At 38.9% G+C, this 24,831-nt stretch overlaps 1 protein-coding gene and 1 pseudogene across 4 annotated transcripts in view; one reads left to right on the top strand and one right to left on the bottom strand.

Moving 5' to 3' along the window:
- Positions 1-24,831, bottom strand: part of ZNF106 (zinc finger protein 106) — a 65,104-nt gene that overhangs the window by 36,080 nt on the left and 4,193 nt on the right. For all 4 annotated transcript variants that reach the window (XM_036084607.2, XM_078079481.1, XM_078079482.1 and 1 more), the window contains exons 2-3: positions 8,634-8,719; positions 3,303-3,364 (exon numbers count right to left, since the gene is read on the bottom strand). In XM_036084607.2, coding sequence (XP_035940500.1) covers positions 3,303-3,364; positions 8,634-8,687 — 116 coding nt within the window. In that variant the 5' untranslated portion in view covers positions 8,688-8,719. The remainder of the gene's footprint in view (positions 1-3,302; positions 3,365-8,633; positions 8,720-24,831) is intronic.
- LOC118530897 (heterogeneous nuclear ribonucleoprotein A1 pseudogene) lies at positions 13,555-14,464 on the top strand (annotated as a pseudogene).

The raw sequence follows: 24,831 nt of genomic DNA, 5'->3' as shown, positions 1-24,831 counted from the left end.
TGTTTAAAATATTAAGGAACGCAGTGTAGACAGTATTTAACTCTGTTAAAAATAAACATCCATAATCATAAACCCACACACTTTGCAATCCCCAAAGCACAGGCATATGTTGGATATGTAACAAATACTCAAACACAGATTTTTAGAACATATGTGCGTTCCTTCTAAGAAAGGGTATTAACCATAGTTCTAAAGTTATATTTAATAGAAAAACACCTAAAGAGATCCTGTCCACAAGGGTAGAGGCAATAAGTGTAACAAAAAAGTACTAAAAACAAACTCTCCAAAACCAAAAATTCCTAAAATTTTTCCTATAAATGAATTCTAGTTTAAAAAGAGAGAGAGAGAATCTTTACAAGAAATGTCAAAATGAGGGGTGCCTGGGTGGCTCAGCTGGTTAAGTGTCTGCCTTTGGCTCAGGTCATGATCCTGGAGCCCCAGGATTGAGCCCCACATCTGGCTCCCCGCTCAGCGGGGAGTCCGCTTCTCCCTCACCCTCTGCCCCTCCCCCTGCTCCTTCTCTCTCTGTTTCTCACTCACTCTCTCAAATAAATAAATTAAAAAAATTTTTTTTAAAAAAGAAATGTCAAAATGAGAAAAGAGAGGATCCACATTTATCTAGGGAAAGAATGGGTTAGGACAACCACATCTCTTAAAAATGCGAGTGTGTCTGTGTCTGCAGGAAAGCATATTACCCGTTTTACATACAAGAGGCATTCATGCTTCTACATACGATGTTAGGGAAACCACACATTTAAAAACTTAATGGCAAATTAAATAATATTTTAATGATGCTATTTTCCAATTCTCTATCAATAACCAGTTAAAACACTTACTACTTTGTATAACTATATAAAGTAACTGCTGGGGAACACGTACTACTTCACTTCTTGACTAATAAAGGCAAAAACTGTCCTCGGGACATTTAAAGGAGGGCCCAAATTAACTTCATCCTGTTACCACACAATTTCCTCTCATGTGTGGAAGGCAAAGCCTTAAGATATTCTACCCATAAGCTTTTCTTTATTAAGCTTGCTCTAACTATACCACAACAGCTGGTTGATAAATAAAGGTTTGAACCCTTTTAATAGCATTTATCTGTAGAAATAGGCCACACATCTGAGTAAGTATACTGGGAAAAAAAGAGAGAAATGTTCCAGATGTCCAAAATTGTGAACCAGATAAGAAAGTTTCTTACTGAACATAATAAAAAAATAAATTTAAATTATTATGAAAATAAAAAGAAAGTTTCTTACTTTTCAAATTTGTATTCAAAACCTAAAAAATATGCTCTTTAAATTTCTTAACCAGATCACAGCTAAAAATTAGACTGATACAAATATAAAGAGAAACAGAAAGCTTTAACATCAGAAAGCCAGTAATTAAACATGAATTCCACAGAAAATAATCACAAACTGAGAGGAAGGAAAAATAATGACCAATAACTACTTGTCCCTATGGTACAAACTAGTGATCACCGTTTGTCACTACAGTAAATGCTCCAAGTAAGTAAATGATTTTTGAGATTTTGTTTTTTATAGTTTTGTCAGTTGTTTCTCCTCGCTGCCTGCTCTGCCTTTGCCCTTATAATTTATTACAGGCTAGGAGACCATATAAAACTTGTTAGCTCTGTACCTAAAATATGAATAAGTAAGTACTAAGGTGTTTCCCTCTAAATAAAATGACTTTGGATGCTAAGGCTGACACTTTTATTGTCAGCTTGGAGGCTTCTAAATGCTTTCTCCTCGATCATTTGACTATGCTCCAAATAACTGAAAATGATACACAAAATCTCCAAGTCACAGTTAAGTTGATGGGTGGAGTAGAGGAAAAAAGTTACTGAACAATAAATATACGGCATGTAGTTCAGTTACGTGAATAAGACAAGACCAAATGTGTCTATATAGAAACGTAAGTCTATGTATACCCACAGAACGAGGTTTAGGTAGGATATGGACCGAACTGTTGGCTTTCCTGTAGGAAGGGAGCAGGGCTGGGGCATGTAGGACTGAGAGGACTTCTACCTTTTTTACTTTTTACAATTAATTCTGTATTCATTATGAACACGAATCTTAAGTAATCAAAATTCTTTTTAACATTTTAAATAGCTGTTTAGTGGATGTATAAAGAAAATAAGGCATTAATCTTGGAATAAAAGTGGCTTCTCTCCTAATGACTAGATTTACTGACCTCATATGTTTCATTTGATTTATAATATAGTCACATGGCAGGTAGATAGCCCAGAAAAAGGTGAATTCCAACAGGAAGTCTGCTGGAAATGAGATTAAGTAATTAAAATAATACCCATTTAGAGAATCAAAGGTTGACTCTATTTCATAAGTTTCCAATGATAATGAGTTAAAGATCATATGTATGCAAGGTATTATGACAAGGATTCTCCACACTAAATCTGAATGAAAGCCTCTTTTATGTTACTGCTAAGACCTAACCTTCCTATAGTAAGAAACTGAGACCATGGAAAAATTCTACAAATATGCTAAACAGATGCTAAAAGTTTACTAACATATTAATTTGCCCACACCTTATAAAACTGTATTATTTTAAATACAATTAACGTCAAATGATTTAGTCTGGCTTCATGATTAAAGCTTGTATCTATTATTCATGCAATAAGTATTTCTCAGTTCCCCAATGTTTCTCTGTTCCATACTATCTCCAAACCTCAAATTCAAGTCAAAAACATCAAAAAAAAAAAAACCATAGATGGAAAAAAAAAAAGACATGGAATATATACATACACTACATTTAATTTTTTAAAGGTGCTTATTAGACTTACTTTCTTTAAATATCTCAAGTTTTGCATCACAAAATAGCATTCTTAGATATTCAAAGTTTGTGCCCTGATTTTATTTACACTAATGAGACTCAGTGCTATTCAGCAGACTTTGGACTTCTCAGACTTTTCCAGTAACACTACAGGTTTCTGCCATGTAATAATTTTTGTAACACAGCTGAGGCAATAACAGAGAAATGTCTTAGTTTCAAGGCTGGTATACAGGAATGAGAAAACATCCTAATGAGAGAACTAGCTCATCCTCACCCACCTCTGTTGCAATCTACTACCTAGAGCTGCAGTGAATTCTCCATATTGGAGATGCACAAAGATTTATCCTTTTGGAATGCCAAAACACTACTGTAGTTGTTAATAATTCTAAAAGATCATTCTATGTCATAGGACCATATTCATTTATGAAGGATTACTATAAAATAAGCTAAGAGGCACCCTCAGCACTGAGATCCCCCGACAGTCGCAAGTTGATGGAAGACAGCCGTTCCCATACCTGCCCTTCAGGTTCTCAAGTTCCCTGTGATGCAACATGCTCCGCATGTGTTCGTCCATCTCCTTCAAAATTAAAGAAAGCAGATTAAACTAAGGGAGATTGCTTTGGGAAAAGAAATTCCTCTGTTTTTATTCAATCAACAGTTGGGGTTCAAGTTCTTTGTGTCATTAAGTGTTTGTCCTGGTTACCCTTCTCAATTCAAGATTGAAATCAGTTCCTCATAGTTCTTTAGCTATGTTTTTGACATTATTTCATTCTTAAATAAAGGACTTTTTAAGAAAAACCTATTTAAATGGCTTTCCAAAAATATTAGAACGTATATTGTCTTTAGGGGGCAAAAGATTTAAGAATAAACTATGTGGGTTAAATTCTATCTCAAAGAATTTACTCGGTTTTTTTGGTTTTTTTTTTAAATCTGAAATCACTTAACTTCTCAACTATTAGGTTACTTTTCTCCATACTTTCCCCACTCAACTGAGAGTTTCTCAAAAATAAGCTAAAATTCTTACTCAAGTCTTGGCCAGGGCTTGGCATATAGTTGTCCACATTTGCTGAATGATAGATATATTAATTCTAGGTAGAAGTTATGGATATAACAGAAGTTCCCTGTGGTTGATCAGAAGTTTTTTAAAACTGTTTCGAACACAGCTCAATCATGCCTTCATCGTCACTGCCCACTCTCGCCCAATTGATTTGTTTGGTTCTTTTTTTTTTTTTTTTAATTTTTTTTATTGTTATGTTAATCCCCATACATTACATCATTAGTTTTAGACATAGTGTTCCATGATTCATTGTTTGTGCATAACACCCAGTGCTCCATGCAGAACGTGCCCTCCTCAATACCCATCACCAGGCTAACACATCCTCCCACCCCCCTCCCCTCTAGAACCCTCAGTTTGTTTTTCAGAGTCCATCGTCTCTCATGGTTCTTCTCCCCCTCCGATTTCCCCCCCTTCATTCTTCCCCTCCTGCTACATTCTTCTTCTTCTTCTTTTCTTTCTTAACATATATTGTATTATTTGTTTCAGAGGTACAGATCTGAGATTCAACAGTCTTGCACAATTCACAGCGCTTACCAGAACACATACCCTCCCCAGTGTCCATCACCCAGTCACCCCATCCCTGATTTGTTTGGTTCTAATGAAATGTTTGAAAATCTACTAGGGCCTCCTGTACCTCCATCCCATCCTTAGTGGGAGGAAAATGAAATCTGTGGGAAGAGTTTCCACTTAAAAACATGCGCACATACACGCACATCTCAAAAAGCTGTAAATGTCTACCCCTTTGTCACGCAGGCATATATATAGGTAGCACGCCATAATTAGAGAATGGCTGTTCACGTATAAAATAAAATAAAGGGCCACTGGGGCGCCTGGGTGGCTCAGCCAGTTAAGCGTCTGCCTTCGGCTAAGGTCGTGATCTCAGGGTCCTGGGATCGAGCCCCACGTCGGGCTCCCTGCTCTGCGGGGAGCCTGCTTCTCCCTCTCCCTCTGCCTGTCGCTCCCCCTGCTTGTGCTCTCTCTCTCTCTCTCTCCTGTCAAAAAAAAAAAAAAAAAGCTTAAAAAAATAAAATAAAGGGCTACTATAATTGTTGAGTATTACTATTAACTGTGCCCTGTGTTAAGTGCCTCAAACATTTCCTCATATGAACTACAAAACACTGCTGAGGGAATATTACTAATTTCATAAGGATACAAGGATACACAGAAGCTAACTCATTTATTCACCAAGTATTTATCATTGCTTGTTCAGTGCCAAACACAGAGCTAGGCATTGAAGGGATAAGTGTGAAAATATTCAGTCTTGCCCTCTCAGAGTCATAATAATCAAGTGGTCAAACTAGGACTCAGACCCTGACGTATCTGACACCAAAGCCAAGGTTTTATGTACCATGTCATACTGTAACCATCCAGTGCATTGAGATTTTTCATTATATACAATTCATTTGTCAAAAAGAATACAACAACCCAATAACCTATTCTTACTTTATCTACTACAGTGTGACAAACAGCTTTGTGATTCCAAACACTTCCTTTAAATGACAATTTTACTGAAGATGACCATCACTTCCTTCCTGTCTCTATAAATGCTTCACTTGGAGGGGACAGCTTTACATGTGACCTCCCCCCCCCCCAACCCGCCCCACCTACAATTGACTGGCCACTAACTAGAATGAACACTTACAGAGCTGAAAGCTGAATCAGATTAGTGACATAATCAAGAATGAAAAAATCCATGAATAATATAAACACCTGCTCAAATCCCTATGTATCCTTTTGTTCTATCTTTCCTTATATTAGATTTACATGTGCCAAATCCCCTTTCTTTGAGCTAAATTTAAGTTGGTTCTTTTTCTTGCAATGAAACCATTCCTGATCAAAACAGCATTCACTGAAATAGGTTATTCTCAGATAGAAAAACCAATTCTGTATCCTATTTCAGTTATAAAAATGTTATCATTCAAAATTTGTTTTAGGGTGACTTCTGACTAGATGTCTAAAACCCTTCACAAATCTTTTCCTAAATTTACATGCAAAATTCTCTCCCACCCTGCTCCAAGGAATAAATGCAAATAGCGTGACAACCTGAGCTTTCAAAATAACTAGGAAAGATCCATGGGTAGTAGGATTAAATAGCCCCAAATGCTCAGTTACCAAGCTTCTTTTTAGTTCTTATAATATTAATCAGTATTATGTTTTTTAAAGAAGGGGGAAAAAGGAAATTTTTTTTTTTTTAAAGATTTGGCAGTTGAACAAATTTATAAAACAGTGAGTAATACAACAGAATTTTTTTTTTTAGTGTTTTTAACTCCAGGGTTTCTCAGTCTTTTAATAAATTAATGAACATCCAACAGGGAGCCTGCTTCTCCCTCTCCCCCGCCCCCCGCCCCGGTTCGTGCTCCCTCTCTCTCTCAAATAAATGAAAAATCTTTTAAAAAATAAAATTAAAATAAAAAAATAAATTAGTGAACATCAGAATGCTCAGGGATGTAGTACACAGCTTTTTCCCACACTTACAGAGTCTTTTTCTTCTCCACAGTATATTTGGAGAAATCAGGGTTACACTAGCTTGGGAGACTAGAGGAAAGCACTGCTTCAACGTAAGTTGTTGATAATCGATTTAAAACTCAGTATCAGGGGCGCCTGGGTGGCTCAGTCGTTAAGCATCTGCCTTCGGCTCAGGTCATGATCCCAGGGTCCTGGGATGGAGCCCCGAGTCAGGCTCCCCGCTCGGCAGGGAGCCTGCTTCTCCCTCTTCCTCTGCCCCTCCCCCTGCTTGTGCTCTCTCTCTTTCTGTGTCAAATAAATAAATAAAAATCTTTTTAAAAAAGTAAAAAAAAAAATACATTTATAAATAAATAAATAAAACTCAGTATCAGAGTTATCTCTTTCAATTAACCCATTCCACTAATTCCTTAGACCACATTAACCTTAACACTCAAATCATGTCATTCCCTTGCTTAAAAACCTGTAACTGGCATTTCCTAAGGCAGGAGTGGGTAATCCCAGCTCTTGATTTTTCATTATGATCCACGGAAAAATATGAGGAGATGAAAACATGTTTAAACCAGAGTAGAGGGGCACCTTGGTGGCTCAGTCAGTTAAGCATCTGCCATTGGCTCAGCTCATGATCCTGGGGTCCTGGGCTCGAGCCCACCATAAGGCTCCTTGCTCAGCAGGGAGTCTGCTTCTCCCTCTCCCTCTGCCCCTGCTCAGGTGCTCTCTCTCTTGCTCACACTCTCTCTCCCAAATAAATAAAATCGTTAAAAATTTTTTAAAAAGAAAAAAACAAGGATCCTAGGTGATTCTTATTAAATAAACAAACAAACAAACCAGAGTAGAAGAAATGCCAAAAGACTTAAAACGGCAAAATTATGAGCTATCACAAGGCAGGGCTGCTACTCCATGAGAAGTCTGACACCACACCTCTGAGTGTCTGCCTATCCCTCTCACACCTTCTCAATTTCCCATCTCCCCCCAATCTGAAAGGAGCCATAAGGAATTTTTATTTATTATAAATTTGCATAAACCCTGGTCAAAAATTTTTAAAACTAGAAGAGCTCTTTTACTTTTGTAAAAGGCAGCAGCTATATTATTAAACATGAATTTAAAATCTCAACTGATTTTTCCATCACTAACAGAAATCCTAAATAGGGGAAAAAAAAAAAAATTCACCCCAGCCTACTGGATGGATTATAATTGAACCCCTCAGTCTGGCATTCAACACATTTTATAACTGTTTGCATTTAAATTACAAATTATATTGCAGTCCCACTATCCCCATTACAAAACTGTCTTAATCAGGTAAGCCTTCTCATGGACTCCTAGAACTCTTAGACTCCATTCTTTTTTTTTTTTAAAGATTTTATTTATTTATTTGACAGAGAGAGACACAGTGAGAGAGGAAGACAAGCAGGGGGAGTGGAAGAGGGAGAAGCAGGCTTCCCGCCGAGCAGGGAGCCCGATGCGGGGCTCGATCCCAGGATGCTGGGATCCATCCCAGGATGCTGGGATCATGACCTGAGCCAAAGGCAGGCGCTTAACGACTGAGCCACCCAGGCGCCCCCTTAGACTCCATTCTACCTCTGTATCTCTGTACATGTTGTTATCCCACCTAAAATCTCTCTCTTCTATTTCTCTGAAACCATCTTACTCCCAAACATCTTTCCAGGTTCACTCAAACCTCCCTGGCTAACCTAGCTCATGATAAGATAATCTTCCCAGTTCTCCGAATTTTCATTGACAATCCAGAGCATCTTAAAAGCTTAGAAAAAAATTTCTCAGTAGTTAAGATAGCAGCACTACTTTGAAAGCAAAGGATACATGCAAGAAAAAGCAAAAAAGTGAGTCAAATTGCAGCCAATTTCCCTAAGACACAGGTAAAATTCTTTTAGTTCTTAAAAATGTTTTTCTCTGAGCAACATCCCCCCCTTGTGGACATCTAGGGTACTGTTAATGCCGTTTCTGCTCTGCAGCACTTTTCACAAGGCAGAAACAGAACGCAGGTACGGACAACTAATGCTGTATCCTTAGCTCATCAGAAAGTAGTATAACCTCAAATAAACTGAATTTTAAGGTCTTTTCTCTGTAACTGGTTACTGACTAAATTAGTAACTATTTACTGTCGACTTCTGAGTATCCTCAAATTTGGGGTAGATTTAATAATATAGTTACACTGGCTTTATGAGGCACTAAAGAGAAAGAAACCAGTGGAATGAGACTATGATATAGGAAAGAAGCATAAATAAGACACTGTAAAAGCTTTTACCCATCTACAAATTCCAAAAAGAGCAGTCATAAAGCCTCAGATTCTCCCTCTTCTATGTATTACCTTTTTTGAGCTGTACACAATGTGGCACAATATGCATTTTCGTTCTCGTACCATAGTGACCAGATCTGAAGCACTCAACTTCACACCTGCAATGAGGAAGTAACATTTAGTAACCTTTCTCCCCCGGATGTCTTCTTAGATCCACCTTAACATAGCTAAAAATCCAAGTCTTGCAACACCCTTGCCTCCACCCTGCTCTTCCCAGCCTTCCCATCTTGGTAAATGAAAATTCAAGCTTTCCAGGTACCTAGGGCAAAAACTGTGGAAGTCAACCTTGATCCCTCTTTCTCATCCCATAGCTTCCCTCATCAGCAAATCTTGTCAGTCCCCCCCTTGAAATACATCCCAAATCCAACCCCTCCTCACTACTGAGCTCAACTGCCATCTCACAAGCCACCAGCCTACTGACTTGCCTCCCTAGTTCCACTCTTGTCCTCTTATAGTCTATTCTCAAAACAGTAGCCAAAGATTCTCACAAGATTCTTTTAAAATTTAAGGCAGATCATTTAACTCCTCTGCGCAAAATGTTCCAAGAGATTCCCAACTCACACAACATCCAGTCCTTTGCCATGGGCTACAAAATCTGTTTCCTCTCCCGCTCTCGGACTCCATGCCCCACCTCACTGCCTCTGTCACTTCATTCCAGTCACACTGCCCTCCTTGCTAGTCCTTGATCACCCCAGGGCTTCTCCCACCTTTGAATTTCTACATTTCCTATTCTCTCTGCCTGTAATTTGCTTAAGATGTCTTTATGTTCTCATGGCTCACTCATTTCCATCAGTATCTGAAATGTTGCTTCACCAGGGATGAGGGAGGCCTTTCCTGACCTATACAATGATGTATTTTTTGCTCCCCGTTCCTTCTATCCTATTAACCTGCTTAATTTATTTTTTTGGCTGCAAAAAGCTTTATTGTTTCCATTTGGTCTATGGCTCAGGAGAGGGCTCCAGGGTGGTTAAAAAGCTGCCTAGTGGCTGTAGGGGGAGGCTCAGGCAGAAGCCCTGACACCAGGAAGATGCCAAAGGGCCCCTCAGAGGCCACTGGGCTCTAGAGGCTTAGTCATGCTTGAGGGTGAGCCTCTGGAACAGATACTTGCCCAGCCCAGCCTAGGGGCCAGCCAACCTGCCGAGATTAGTCAGGTGGTTGCCCATCTTCTAGGTGAGTTTCACCTGCTCATCTAGGAAATGGCTCTCCAAGAAGTCACAGAGATTAGGGTCTGCATGGGCAAAACCCAAGGCATGCACATATAAAAGGGGCCTCGTCCAGGTTCTTCTCCAGGATCACAACATCTCCCATAGTGTCCAAGCTTTCATCCCCCTCATCTAGGGATAGCTTCTACACGTCCTGTCAGAGGGCACAGCTGCCCACATTTTGCATCTTCAGGAGATACTGGGCACCCTCGCACTTCTCCTCAGTTAACTGTAGAAGTGCCAGAGCCACAACGTCATGGCCGAAATACAAGCCCAGAGAGAAGGAGGTGTAGGAAGGCTGCAGAAATGTGTCTTGGTTTTGTTTTGTTTTTTTTAAAGTAGGTTCCATGCCCAACGTGGGGCTTGAACTCATGACCCTGAGATCAAGAATCGCATGCTCCACTAGACTGAGCTAGCCAGGCCCCCCATGTCCAGAAATGTTTTTAATACTTCCTCAAGTTATTAACCATCAAAGCAAAACAGGATCAAAAAAACTTAAAAGCAACAAAGTCAATGAAAAAGTGTGACTTCCTGGCATAAGCAACAGCTACTGTGGTGTTTTCACATATTCAGTCAACTGAGAACTGAGCACTAAAATACAAACTGTGTTTCTATTTAGTAAAGCCAAAGGCATCAACTCCTAATAAATAGTCATATAATAATAATATTCTCTATCAACCTTTTAACCAAAGACTCCCTCTTTTTGTTTTCCTTTCACAAGCTCCGTGTTTCTAACCTGCATGAATTAAGTAAATTCATTTTCATTTCTGTAAAAAAAATCAAAAAGTATAACTGCTAGCAAAGCATTTAATCAAAAAGGAAGACCTAGTATTTAAGCACTAAGTTGATAGGATTCCAGCCAAAGACAAAGGCATTTTAATTTCTACATCCTTAATCTGGGTTAATATATGATTTCCATTAAGCTTTCTGAAATACATTAGCTCACAGCTTTCTAGATGGCAACCACTGTTCTCCTTAAAGGTCTTACTTAACAAGGGGGCGCCTGGGTGACTCAGTAGGTTAAGCATCCGACTGTTGATTTCAGCTTAGATCATGATCTCAGGGTCTTCAGATGGAGCCCCGTGTTGGGCTCCAGGCTGAGGGTGGAGCTTGCTTGGGATTCTCTCTCTCCGTCTCCCCCGCTCCTGCCCCGCTCGCTCGCTCATGTGCTCTCTCCCTCTCCCATTCACTCTCTTAAAAAAATAATAAAATAAAGGTCTTAACAATTATTAGAAGTCAAGGAAATAGAAACCATCCAACTTTGCAATCTAGAAGTGTTTGAGAGGTTACATTATACAAATCAAGTAAGTGTAAATAAACAATTCAACTACTGCTGTTCTTACTTTAACCACCTTGCATTTTCCTCCCATTATCACTTAAAAATACCCACTATGAAATCTTTCAATTTTCTCCAAACAACTATGAGAAATATCTGATATTTTTTAGTCATAATAACCTTAAAAATACTATAATAAATACCTTTTCTCAACATGCTATTTACTGTTCTGTCAATACAATTACCATGTCTGTGGGCAAAAACCCTATTATTAATTATTTTCCTTCAAATTCTTGTATTTAGTCGAGTCCTAATAGATCTCTATTTTTCATTTTTGCTGTCTATTCTTCAATGTGATAAGCCTTCAAGACCTTACATCTATTCTTCCTTCACCCAACTGCTCCACTCATTAAAGATTCCTGCCTTGACTCCCGTCCCCAATAAAGAAGTTCTACACTCAAGCAGTACCTCAGAATCATCCACATAGCTGATTAGTAAAAAGAATTACAGTTGTGAAGACAGAGTAGAATTATTGCACTGTAATCTCCAGAGACTCCATTTTGTACTTTACTATGCTCTCACCATCCCTATGCAAGGGTCGTCATTCAAAAGTGACTTAAATAGGTCAGAAAAACACATTTCCAAGTAACCACTATCTCATAATACTGTATCCCATCTCAAATATCAATGTTATAATATTTCTCCAAATATTTATTATGTAACTCAAGGCTGGAAAACACACTGTTTAGTGTCATAGAACTTTATTTGAAACATTGTCACATTATCTCATCTTACTATTCAAACACCCAGCAATGTAAGTGCAGGCTATCTGATGGTAGGTTATGTCTATCTCCCTGACCTTACCATAAGGAAGGGATCTGTCTTTTTATAAATCTCCTAAGATTCATTACAGTAAACCCAGTAATACTTAAGATATTTGAACTCAGACTTAATTAAAGTCAACTCAGACTCTACAGGACAATGATAAACTGTGAAGAAAAAAAGCTGGCTGGCTCAGTCAGAGGAGCATGCGACTCTTGATCTTGGGGTCATCGATTCGAGCCTCACGCTGGGTGTAGAGATTACTTAAATAAATAAAAACTTTATTTTTTTATTTTTTTATTTTTTAAAGATTTTATTTATTTGACAGAGAGAGACACAGTGAGAGAGGAACACAAGCAGGGGGAGTGGGAGAGGGAGAAGCAGGCTTCCCGCGGAGCAGGGAGCCCGATGCGGGGCTCGATCCCAGGACCCTGGGATCATGACCTGAGCCGAAGGCAGACGCCTAACGACTGAGCCACCCAGGCGCCCCAAATAAATAAAAACTTTAAAGAAAAAAAGTTTAATTATTGGGTTGAGGTTGGGGGAGTGGTACTCAGATTAGAATCCCTTCTCTGAATCTCACAGGTTAACTTTCTGTGCCTCCACCTCAACCCTGACCAAAAAAAACTTTCTGTGCTTCCACCTCAACCCTGACCAAAAAACTAATAGATTTCTGATGAGCAAGACAGGGCAAGAGAGAGACCGTACTCAGTGACAGAACAAATCTTTGCCACTACCCCTAGGTTGCCCAGAAGGTTATGGAGCAAAGATATGACTGGCACTTCTGGGAGGTCCTCACTTTGCTCAGTGGGCCTCCCGAGAAAGTTTCAAGTCTCCTAGCTAAGGAAGGAATAAGCTGGTAACAGAGGTCAGAAAGTATTTTTGGTCACATCAACCTATAACCACAACTTTCAAAGGCTTATTCTGGGTAGCTGTTGTATTTGCTAGTTCTAAGTTCTAGCTGGCTCCTGTTTCCCACGGCAAGTGACTGGTGGTTTCTGCATCCAATATCGTTGACTGAGGATAAGCTTATCAGGATTTTACTCACTAGCATTCCTACTTTTTATATTATCAGCCCTAACACACTTACCAAGAGTTCATGTACCAACCACTCTTTTTAAATAAGCACAGGGCTAACAAGGCTGTGACCAGAAAAAGGCATTCAAAGTTGTGCCCCCCAAAATGAAGCTGTTCACACTGTCCATTACCAGGCAAGGAAATGGACAGGGTGGCCCACTGATCCCTTAATTCAGAATCAGAACTACCACCAGGTTCCAATTTTTTACTCAATTCTGGAACTTGGCAAGCATTACATCTTACAGGGAAGTGACTGAGAAAGAAACTCGGATAACACCAACCCTAACAAGACAATAACATATTAGCAAATGTCATCATCATATAACAGACTAAATTTTAAGCCCAAAGATAGCTTGTACAAACACTTTTTTAAAAGTATAACTTGGTAGCTTGTTGCATGTATTTAACAATTTTAAAAATTTTTATTCCTGTACTCAATATATCTTATAAAGATATTAAAATTTAAAATTCTGTGACACGAAATTTAAAATTCTGTGACATGGAGATACGTTCATTATGCCTTTCTGCCCACTCAGTCTCCCCTCCCACCACTGTCATGTCTAAGTCAGAGTCTCCTAAAAAGCCTGAACAGCTGCAGAAGCTCTTCATCAGAGGTTTGAGATTTGAAACAACCAATGAGAGTCTGAGAAGCCATTTTGAGCAATGGGGAATGCTTACGGACTGTGTGGTAATGACAGATCCAAACACCAAGTGCTCCAGAAGCTTTGGCTTTGTCACAATGCCACTGTGAAGATGGATGCAGCCATGAATACAAGGCCACACAACGTGGATGGAAGAGTTGTGGAACCAAAGAAGGCTGTCCCAAGAGAAAATTCTCAAAGACGTGGTACCCACTTAACTGTGAGAAAGATTTTTGTTGGTGGCGTTAAAGACGACACTGAAGAACATCATCTAAGGGATTATTTTGAACAGTATCAGAAAACTGAAGTGACTGAAATCATGACTGACCGAGGCAGTGGCAAAAAGAGAGCCTTTGCTTTTGTATAACATTTGATGACCACGACTCTGTAGATAAGACAGTCATTCATAAAACCCAGGCTGTGAATGGCCATGACTGTGAACTAAGGAGAGCCCTATCTCAGCAAGCGAACTGTTCTGGAAACTATGAAGGTGGTTTTGGTGGGAATGACAACTTTGATCATGGAGGACACTTCAGTGGTCGAGGTGGCTTTGGTGGCAGTCAAGGTGGTGGTGGATATGGTGGCAGTGGGGATGGCCATAACAAATTTGGTAATGAAAGAAGCAACTTTGGAGGTGGCGGAAGTTATGATGATGCTGGCAATTACAACAATCAATCCTCAGATTTTGGATTTGGAGGAAATTTTGGAGGCAGAAGCTCTGGCCCCCATGGTGGTGGAGGCCAGTACTTTGCCAAATCAGGAAACCAAGGTGGCTGTGGTGGTTCCAGCAGCAGCAGGAGCTACGGCAGTGGCAGGAGGTTCTAATCACTGCCAGGAAACGAAGCTTAGCAGGAGAGCAGAGCCAGAGAAGCGAGAGGGAAGCTACAGGTTACAACAGATTTGTGAACTCAGCCAAGCACAGCGGCGGCAGGGCCCACCTGCTGCAAAGAAGACATGTTTTAGACAATGCTCATGTGTATGGGCAAAAAACTGAGGACTAATTGTATAACAGGTTATTTTAGTTTCTGTTCTGTGGAAAGTGTAAAGCATTCCAACAAAGGGTTTTAATGTAGATTTTTTTTTTTGCATGCATGTGGTTGATTGCTAAGTAATGGTCTGATCATGATGCTGAATAAATATGTCTTTAAAAAAATTCGGGGGGGGGGCACCTGGATGGCTCAGTCGTTGGGCGTCTGCCTTCAGCTCAGGTCATGATCCCAGGGTCCTGGGATCCAGCCCCGCATCGGGCTACCTGCTCAGCGGGAAGCCTGCTTCTCCCTCTCCCACTACTCCTGCTTGGGTTCCCTCTCTCGCTGTCTCTGTCAAATAAATAAATAAATCTTTAAAAAATAAAATAAATAAAATTCTGGGGACACCTGGGTGGCTCAGTCAGTTGGGTGTCTGGCTCTTGGTTTCAGCTTGGGTCATGATCTTAGGGTTGTGGGATCGAGCCCCATGTAGGGCTCCGTGTTCAGCAGGGAGTCTGCTTGGGATTGTCTCCCTCTCCCTCTGCCCCTCTTCCCCCAGGCTTACTCACACGCTCTCTAAAATAAATAAATAAATCTTTAAAAAAATAAAAATCACTGAATTACAATCACTGCAAGCTAATGAGTGAGTCTAGCTAACCGCCCAACATCTCCCCCAAAAGCTTTGCTGTTCTCCATGCATCTTGTTGCTAACAATACATTCAATAATCTTCAACCACTTTATATAAGTAGGACTACAATAGCAATCGTCTTCATTATTTCTTCCTTTTATATAATCTTTTAAGTTCATTGACTACAGTCCTGGTGTAATACAATAAAGCATTTACTCTAGCAGTTGATGTTAATATTAATAGCTTTCTAAATGCCTCTGTCCTATACTTAAAAAAGTACACTTTAAAAAAAAAAGTATACTTAAGTCTCTGAGGGCAACCCCTTTGGGTCCCCTCCTTGGGAGCTTTGTACTATCACTCTGCTGTGGCTCAATAAATCTTGCTTTGTTGCCCACCAAAAAAAGAAAAAAATAAGTCTCTGAAAAAGTCACCATATATTTTATCAGATTTTAGGGAGGAATTTATGTGCCACTAAAGTAGTGGAATTGCAAATTTTAGAATTTGCAAAAATGCTCAATATCGCTCTGTAAATGTCAAAAGTCTAATGCTCACTAAAAGCTCACGTTGGGGCGCCGGGCTGGCTCAGCTGGTTGTGTCTGACCCTTGGCTTCAGCTCAGGTCCTGACCTCATGGGTTGTGGGATCGAGCCATCAGGCGCATGCTCTCTCTCTCAAATAAATTTTTTTTAATTTTATTTTTTTTATTTGACAGAGAGAGAGAGCATAAGCAGGGGGAGCAGCAGAGGCAGAGGGAGAAGCAGACTCCCCACCGAGCAGGGAGCCCGATGTAGGGCTCGATCCCGGGACCCCAAGATCATTACCTGAGCTGAAGGCAGACGCTTAACCGACTGAGCCACACAGACGCCCCTCAAATAAATCAATCTTTAAAAAAAATTAGAAATCAAAAAATTAAAGCTCTGATGCATACTGTGCATGTGGCAGTGATATATCCAAACTTCTCAGCAAGTAGGTAGTAAAAAAAAATTACGCTTAGACAAAATTTGGTACTATTCAAAAGTTCAGCATTCCAACAGCTTGGAAATTTTCCCAGGGCTCAAATCTACCTTAAAATTGCCAGCCTAAAATGAACAGTCATATATCCTCCTAAATGGTCTCAGCATCCTCTCTCAAACTATTCTCAGGTAATCCTCTACTTTCCTTTTTTTTTTTTTTTTTAAAATATTTATTTATTTATTTATTTTTAAAGATTTTATTTATTTATTTGACAGAGAGAGAGACAGCGAGAGAGGGAACACAAGCAGGGGGAGTGGGAGAGGGAGAAGCAGACCCCCCGCTGAGCAGGGAGCCCGATGCAGGGCTCGATCCCAGGACCCTGAGATCATGACCTGAGCCGAAGGCAGTCGCTTAACCAACTGAGCCACCCAGGCGCCCCAATCCTCTACTTTCCTAATCCTTACACAGCAGCAGGAGAAATCTCTTTAAAATACAAATCTGTTCATAATATTCCCTTTTCTCCCTATATTGTATTTTAGAAAACTTCAAGCACAAAAATGCTGGAAGAATCCCAGTGAATATCCTACACCCAGTTTCCCATATATCCCTGTATCTACCACCTAGATTCTACCATTAACAATTTACCATATTTGTTTTATCAGATAGATACCTTCCCATCTATCCTTAATCACTTCACCATAATGTATTATGGCTTGTTAATAGTTTGCCCAGAATTATTTAGGGTCTATGTTCATAAGGCACACTTTTGTAATTTTCTTTTAAATCTGTAACGTCTTTATCAGGTTTTAGTTACTGGGGTTATGCTGGCCTAGTGAAATGAGTTTGGAAGTGATTCCCCTTTGTCTATTTTCTGTAATTTTATGTAAGATTGATGTTATTTCTTCTTTAAATACTTGATAGAATTCATCAATGAAACCATTATGGCCCTGAGTTTTCATTATGGGAAGTTTTTTTCAATCATTATTCCATTTCTTTAATATAAGCATCTTCAGATCTTATCTCAACTTGTGACAGCTTTAGTATATAGATATTTTCAAGAAACTGTCCAGTTATGTTGTGAAATTTTTTGGCATAAGGTTGCCTATAATATCCTCTTATTGTTCTACAGGATCTGTAGTGGTAAATCCCTTTCATTCCTGATACTAGTAATTTGTGTTGTTTTTATCAGTGTATTTATGGATTTAACAACATTATTGATCTTTTCAAAGAACCAACTTCTGACTTTGTAATTTTGTGTATTGTCTGTCTTTTCCTATTTCACTGATTGCTTCTGTTGTCTTATTTCTTTCCTTCTATATACTTTAGAAGTATCTTGCTCTCTACTAGCTTCATAAGGTAGAACTTTAGGCCATTGTCTTTAGACCTTTCTTTTCTAAAATAGGTGCCTAAAGTTATAAACTTCCCTCTACACACTCCATTAACTGCATCCTACAAATTTTTAAAGCACTTTTTTTGTTAAAGATTTTATTTATTCATTTGAGAGAGAGAAAGAGAGACAGAGAGCACACAAGCAGGGGTAGAGGCAGAAGCAGACTCCCTGCTGAGCAGGGAGCCCAATGCGGGGCTCGATCCCAGGACCTGGAGATCACCACCCGAGAAGAAGGCAGATGCTTAACCATCTGAGCCACCCAGGTGCCCCTTAAAGCACTTTTTAATAAACTATTTATTCTAGAATAGTTTTAGACTTAGAGAGAAATTGCAGAAATAGTAAAGTACCATATACCCCACTCCCAGTTTCCCATATTATTTACAACTTGCATCAGTATGAGAGTTTGTCATAATTAAAAAACTGATATTGATACATTATTCATTTAAATCCATTATTTTATTTCCTCACTTTTTACCTAGTATCCTTTTTCTCTTCCAGGATCTCAACCAGGATACCACATTACATTTGGTTGTGATGTCTCCGCAGGCTCCTCTTGGCTACGACCATTATCCCACAAATTTTGATGCTCTATTTTCATCATCCAGTTCAAATTACTTTCTCTCTTGTGATGTCTTCATTCACACAAAGGTTTAGAATATGTGTGGGTTATTTTTTTTTTTTAAGATTTTATTTATTTGACAGAGACACAGAGAAAGGGAACACAAGCAGGGTGAGTGGGAGAGGGAGAAGCAGGCTTCCCGCTGAGCAGGGAGCCCTATGCGGGGCTTGATCCCAGGACGCTGGGATCATGACCTGAGCCGAAGGCAGACACTTAACGACTGAGCCACCCAGGCGCCCCTGTGTGGGTTATTTTAGACATCTTGATTTCTACTTTAATCCCATCATGGTCAGAGAACATATTCTGTATTATTTCAATCCTTTCAAATTTATTGAGACTTGATTCAAAGCTCAGCATCTGGTCTGTAAGTACACTTGGGGAAAGAAGTATATTCTGTAGTAGTTGGGTGGAGCTCTATACTGACTTTTTGTTAGTTTAGTTGTCTATCAGTTGTTGAGAAGAGTGTTAAAATCGCCATGATTGTTGTCTATTTCTTTTTTAAATTTTATCCATTTTTGTTTGATGTAATTTGAACCTCTGTATTAGGCACATACATGTTTATGATTATGTCATGAATTGACCTCTTTATCATTATGAAATGACCCCCTTAACTCTAGCAACACACTATCTTGAACTCTACTTTATCTGATATGAATATAGCCACTCCAGCCTTCTTATGCTTACTCATTAAAAGGTGTATTTTTTTCCATGCATTTACTTTTAGCCAATCTGTCTGTATGCATTGAATCAGAGTATCTATTCCATTAAACTAAATGAAATTATTGATATGGTTGGATTAGGTCTACCATTATTTCTGTTCGGCTGTACCTCTAACCTCTTTTGGATTATTCACTTTAATTTTTCTACTAGCTTTTAAGCAACACTTCTTCACATTTTTTCCGTAGTGAGTACTCTAAGAGTTACAAAATACATCCTTCTCATTTTACACTTTACTCAATGTTAATAATTTGCCATTTCACATAATATATACAAACCTTGTTCCCATATAGGTCCATATACCCCCACCTCCCATTCCATGCTTTATCGTATAGGTTTCGTATCTACATTATGTGATCGCCACAAGATGCTTTTTAAAAATTATTTCAACAGTTATATGTTGTTTTAAGAAAAAAGTGAGAGATTTATAACTATCCATATATTTACCATTTCTGATGTTCTTCATTTCCTTATGAAGATTCAAGTTTCCACCAGGTATCATTTCCCTTCAGACTGAAGAACTTTAGCATTTCTTATAGTGCAAACCTGCTAGTTATGAATTCTCTTGGTTTTCTTTTATCTGACAATATTTTTATTTCACTTTCATTCTTGAAGGCTATACTACTGAATCTGGAATTCTGGATTGTCAAATTTTTCTTTCAGCATTTTAATCATTTTCTATTCTCTCTAGCCTTTATGATTACCCTTCTGTATGCAACATGGCTTCTGCTGTTTTCTGGATTTTTCCTTTGATTTTTGGCTTTCAACAGTTTGATTATGAAGTACTCAGTTAGGGTTTTCTTCATTTTTAAACCTGTGGTTTGCATGATTTTGTCTTTATCCTTACTGGGATTTGCTGAGCTTATTGAATCTGTCAATTTATGCCTTTCACTAAATTTGGGAGTTTTTTTTTTTTTTAAGATTTTATTTATTTATTTGAGAGAGAGAATGAGAGACAGAGAGCATGAGAGGGAAGCGGGTCAGAGGGAGAAGCAGACCCCCCGCTGAGCAGGGAGCCCGATGCGGAACTCGATCCCGGGACTCCAGGATCATGACCTGAGCCGAAGGCCGTCGCCTAACCAACTGAGCCACCCAGGCGCCCCTAAATTTGGGAGATTTTCAGCCATTATATTTGCAAATATTTTTTCTTTCCCATTCTTTCACCTCTACCTCTTCTTCTGGGACTTTAATTACATATGTTGGATTTTTTGATATTGCCCCCAGGTCCTTGAGGATATGCTGCTCCTTTCCCTGAATAATTTCTACTGATCTTTAATTTCATGGATTCTTTCCTCAGTCATCTCTATTCTGCTTTTAGCCCATCCACTTTATTTCCAGTATCATATTTTTCAACTTTGGAATATCCATTTGGTTACTTAATACTCATTCTTTGTGAACATATTTTCCTATACATCGCTTTCCTTTTATAACAGTTACAAAAGTTTCAAATCCTTTCCTGCTAATTCCAACATTTATGTATTTTAAAGTTAGTCTCTGTAGATTGTCTTTTAACTTGAGGTTACATTTCTCTGATCCTTTGTATGTAAGTAATTTTAGAATATATGCTGCATGTTGTAAATGTTATGTTGTGGAGGCCCTGGATTCCTTTATATTCCTCTGAAGAGTGTTTTTATTTTTGTTTTAGTAGGTACTTAAATTGGTTGACTCAAACTGCAAACTCTGTGTCTTAGGTAGATGAAATCTCAATTTAGTCCTTTTATCCTTAGTTGATCTTCTTGGAGTCTGCTCTATACATGCATAGTTCAACAGTCTGCCAAGATTTGGGTAGAATTCATTCACAGAGTTTGATGCTTCTCTATGTTCCAGGATTCTCCTCTCACTTCCCAACAGCTGTGTCTGCCTTGAGCCTTAACTTTTGTTTCTTCAGGAACCAAAACACTGCAGTTTATTTCAGAATTTTAACCATCCTACCTGGTACAGATTGGGGCCGTGAAAATGGGAAATCATGCCCATGTCGTTCTGTTCCTCAAATGTTAATTCCCTTCCAGAATCTGCTTGCTTTGGGTAACTCCCCAGTGATATTACTTGTATTATGTACTATGTCTAAATAGCTGTTATTCACAGGAGGGTCTACCAGTAGGAGCTTACTAAGCCATGACCAGAACTGGATTCCCATGCTTGCACTTTTAAAAGCCCTCAGACTGACTAAATGGCTCCAGGCAATGTTCAAGCAGGTGGGGCTGTTCAAAAAAGACTTACCTCTCAATCCTGTGATGGAGTAGGAGGCCCTAGGTTTAGTGACAAAGTTGGCTAGGGTCTGCAGTGACTCTTAAATGGCAGTTGTCTTTCATGAAATGACTCAGCATTCTGGTCTACTTCAATTTCACTTTCACCTAAACATACACTTCTATGATTCCCTCAACCATACACTGAAAAAGCCAAGCCCATACACTCATGTTTAATGCCTCAGCCCCTGACTTTTAAAAGCCCTTCATTACGTCCAATTATTTAAGATAAAAACCAAAATATTTTAAAAAGCCCACTTGATATGACCCTTGCTAATAAGTACTAGGTTTGAGCTATTTTTCCCCTAGATCTCTGTACACCAGACAAAATGGTATTTCCAGTTCTTCCCATCTACCATGTTCCCTCCCTTTTTCATATGTTGGTCCCTCTCCCTGGAATGCTTTTATTCTTTTCCATCTTGTTAACTACTCATCCTTCAAATCTCAGTCCAAATGTCAGCTGCCTGGGGAAGTGCTCCCTGATCTCTCAGATTAGGCCATATTCCCTCATATACACTTCTTTCCTAAAATCCTGTACTTTCTTCATACCACTTGTCACAACTGTGACTATTTCTGAGACAGGGAGTAGAGCAGCAGTTCTCAACCATATCAGACCCAATACCCTTTTTTTTTCTAAAACATGATGGGAATTTTCATTCTTACATAAATGTGAGGGATTAATATAACACTCCCCAGTGTGCTCATCAACGAGCTTCCCCAACTGTCACCACACAATTTTTCTTTCAAGATATTTATACCTTTTCTTAATCATAAATATTTTGTAATATCGCCTATCCTTTTTTTTTAAAGATTTTATTTATTTATTTGACAGAGAGAGACACAGCGAGAGAAGGAACACAGCAGGGGAAGTGGGAGAGGGAGAAGCAGGCCTCCCACTGAGCAGGGAGCCCCATGTGGGGCTTGATCCCAGGACCCTGGGATCATGACCTGAGCCGAAGGCAGATGCTAAACGACTGAGCCACCCAGGTGCCCCTAATATCTCCTATCCTTAATGAAATGAAATTCAGGGCGGTAGGAGGAGAGGGAGTGGGAGAAGTAGATTTCCCCCTGAACAGGAAGCCCAATGTGGGACTCGATCCCAAGACCCTGGGATCACGTACGCACATGTTCTCTCTCAAATAAAAATCTTTAAAAAAAAAAAAAAGGAAACGACATTCAGAGCTACTGTAACTTACACAAGTAAAATTTAAAATATCAATATAATGTGCAATATAATGTACTGTAACTTACACAAGTAAAATCTAAAATATTAATATAACGTGCTAACTATAACAAAAAAGTAATTTCTCATAAAAAATATGCATTTCAACATGCAAATGCTTGGACATGACTAGATTAGATGATGTAAGACTATGAAGGTAACAAATACAAATACAGACTGATGTAGACATGTTATGTTGTTGATAAAAATACCAGGAATAGCACTGCTGTCTATGATATGATTTTCCAAAATAGGGGCCAACTCTTTGTAAACTTTCTAAAATAAAGAAAGCACAATCACTTGATTTATACAGTAACTATGCTGTATGTAAAAACAAAACAAAACAAAATAGAGTTTCTGTGTAAAACAAATTGGTTCTAGGCCATACGATCATAAACAGATTTTTCACATACATGAACATCTTCTGGAACATTTGAAAGTGATGCAAAATGTGTAACAATTTTTACCGTATAGGTTAGGGATGTCCTTTACATTGCAGGATGTCCAACATCCCTGATCTCCATCCACTAAAGTCAAAGTCATCCTCTCAATGATTCTGAAACCAAAAAACACCCCCACAAATTTCCAAACTTCCTTAGGGGATGATCTCAAACTCATTAAAAACCACTGCATTAGGATAAAGGAAGACAGCCAAGATCTCTATAGCCAGACTGCTTGTGTTTGAAACCTGGCTCTATCACTTACTAGTTGTGTGCGATCTTGACCAAATAATTTCATCTTTTTGTGCATTCATGAAATAAAAATATTATTAGGGGCGCCTGGGTGGCTCAGTTGGTTAAGCGACTGCCTTCGGCTCAGGTCATGGTCCTGGAGTCCCGGGATCGAGTCCCGCATCGGGCTCCCTGCTCAGCGGGGAGTCTGCTTCTCCCTCTGACCCTCCTCCCTCTCATGCTCTCTGTCTCTCGTTCTCTCTCTCTCAAATAAATAAATAAAATCTTTAAAAAAAAAAAAATGATGCTTTAAAAAAAATATATTATTAGTATCAATGTCATAGGGTTGTTTTGAGAAATAAATTTAAAAATCCACATAAAGTGTTTGGCACAGAACAGGTACTGAATCTTTGCTATTGTCATTAGTATAATGATTTGCTTAATGACTGCCTCTCCCAATAGAGGGTAACCTCCTTGACAGCTAGCAGGAATGCCTGTCTTGTTCATCATTTTATTCCCATGACTTGCCACACCATCTGGTATAGAATAAGCACTCAATACTGTTGAATGAATGAATACAAGTTAGCAAAGACATTCAGAATATAAACAATAAAAACTGGAGCATAAACTTCAACAGTATTATTTTAGGTTATGCTGCTAAGATACTTCTATATAACAATGACAAAATTTATCCTAGTGACATATACATAAACATGCAGAGTATCTATAGTGGGATATCCAAGGAACTGGTAACAGTTACTGCCTCTGGGGGAAAAAAGTGAGGGTGTGCAGGTTTTCATTACAGACCCTTTTGTACTTTTTAAAAAATTAAACAATAATACACATATAGTTTTAATTTTTTAATTTTCTTTTAACTCATATTTTTTTTAAACCTTGAAGACTTTAGGCACAAGAACCAAGACTGCATAATGCTTCCACGTATAGAACTTTTTTGGAACTCCAGAAATCATTAAGAGTTTCGACTTGCACACATATTTTGAACTTTCAAAATGGCTCATTATAGACTATTACATTACAGAGATCTATCCACATTTACTGATACTCCAAAATGTCTAATATCATTAGATACTGATTACCTGTTCAAAAAGATATGAGAGACAAGTAACATAACTACCAGGAGTAATAACAATTTTACTTTTACATACCAGTGTATAGTTTACAAAGTATGGTGGTTTCCAAGCATGACCTTGGAAACAGATAAAATTAATAGGTCTACCACTTTGAGTAAATTTTAACCTCTGAACTTGAAATTCCTCTTGTATAAAATGAGATACTACCACCTAGTTATCAGGGATTCAGTTTAAAAAAGCAGCAGCATGGGGCACCTGGGTGGCTCAGTTGATTAAGGGTCTGCCTTCGGCTCAGGTCCTGGGATCCAGCCCCACAGGGGGCTCCCTGCTCAGTGGGGAGCCTGCTTCTCCCTCTCCCTCTGCTTGGGATCCTTCGCTCACTCTCTCTCTCTCAAATAAATAAATAAAATCTTAAAAAAAAAAGACAACAGCATGGGGCACCTGAATGTCCCAGTCGGTTAAATGTTAGGACTCTTGATTCCAGCTCAGGTCATGAATTCAGGGTTCTGAGATTGAGCCCCAAGTAGGGGTCCACGCTGAGCACAGAGACTGCTTAAGATCCTCTCTCTCCCTCTGCCCCTACCTTCCCCCCCCACCCCCCCAAAAAAACAACAGCATGGAGCACCTGAGTGGCTCAGTTGGTTAAGAAACCGACTCTTTTTTTTTTTTTTTAAGATTTTATTTAT

Source organism: Halichoerus grypus, chromosome 8 (genome assembly GCF_964656455.1).
Source record: "Halichoerus grypus chromosome 8, mHalGry1.hap1.1, whole genome shotgun sequence".
Taxonomy (NCBI): Eukaryota; Metazoa; Chordata; class Mammalia; order Carnivora; family Phocidae; genus Halichoerus; species Halichoerus grypus.
Note: the sequence above shows the minus strand (reverse complement) of the source record. Positions and strands in the feature narration are given on the sequence as shown.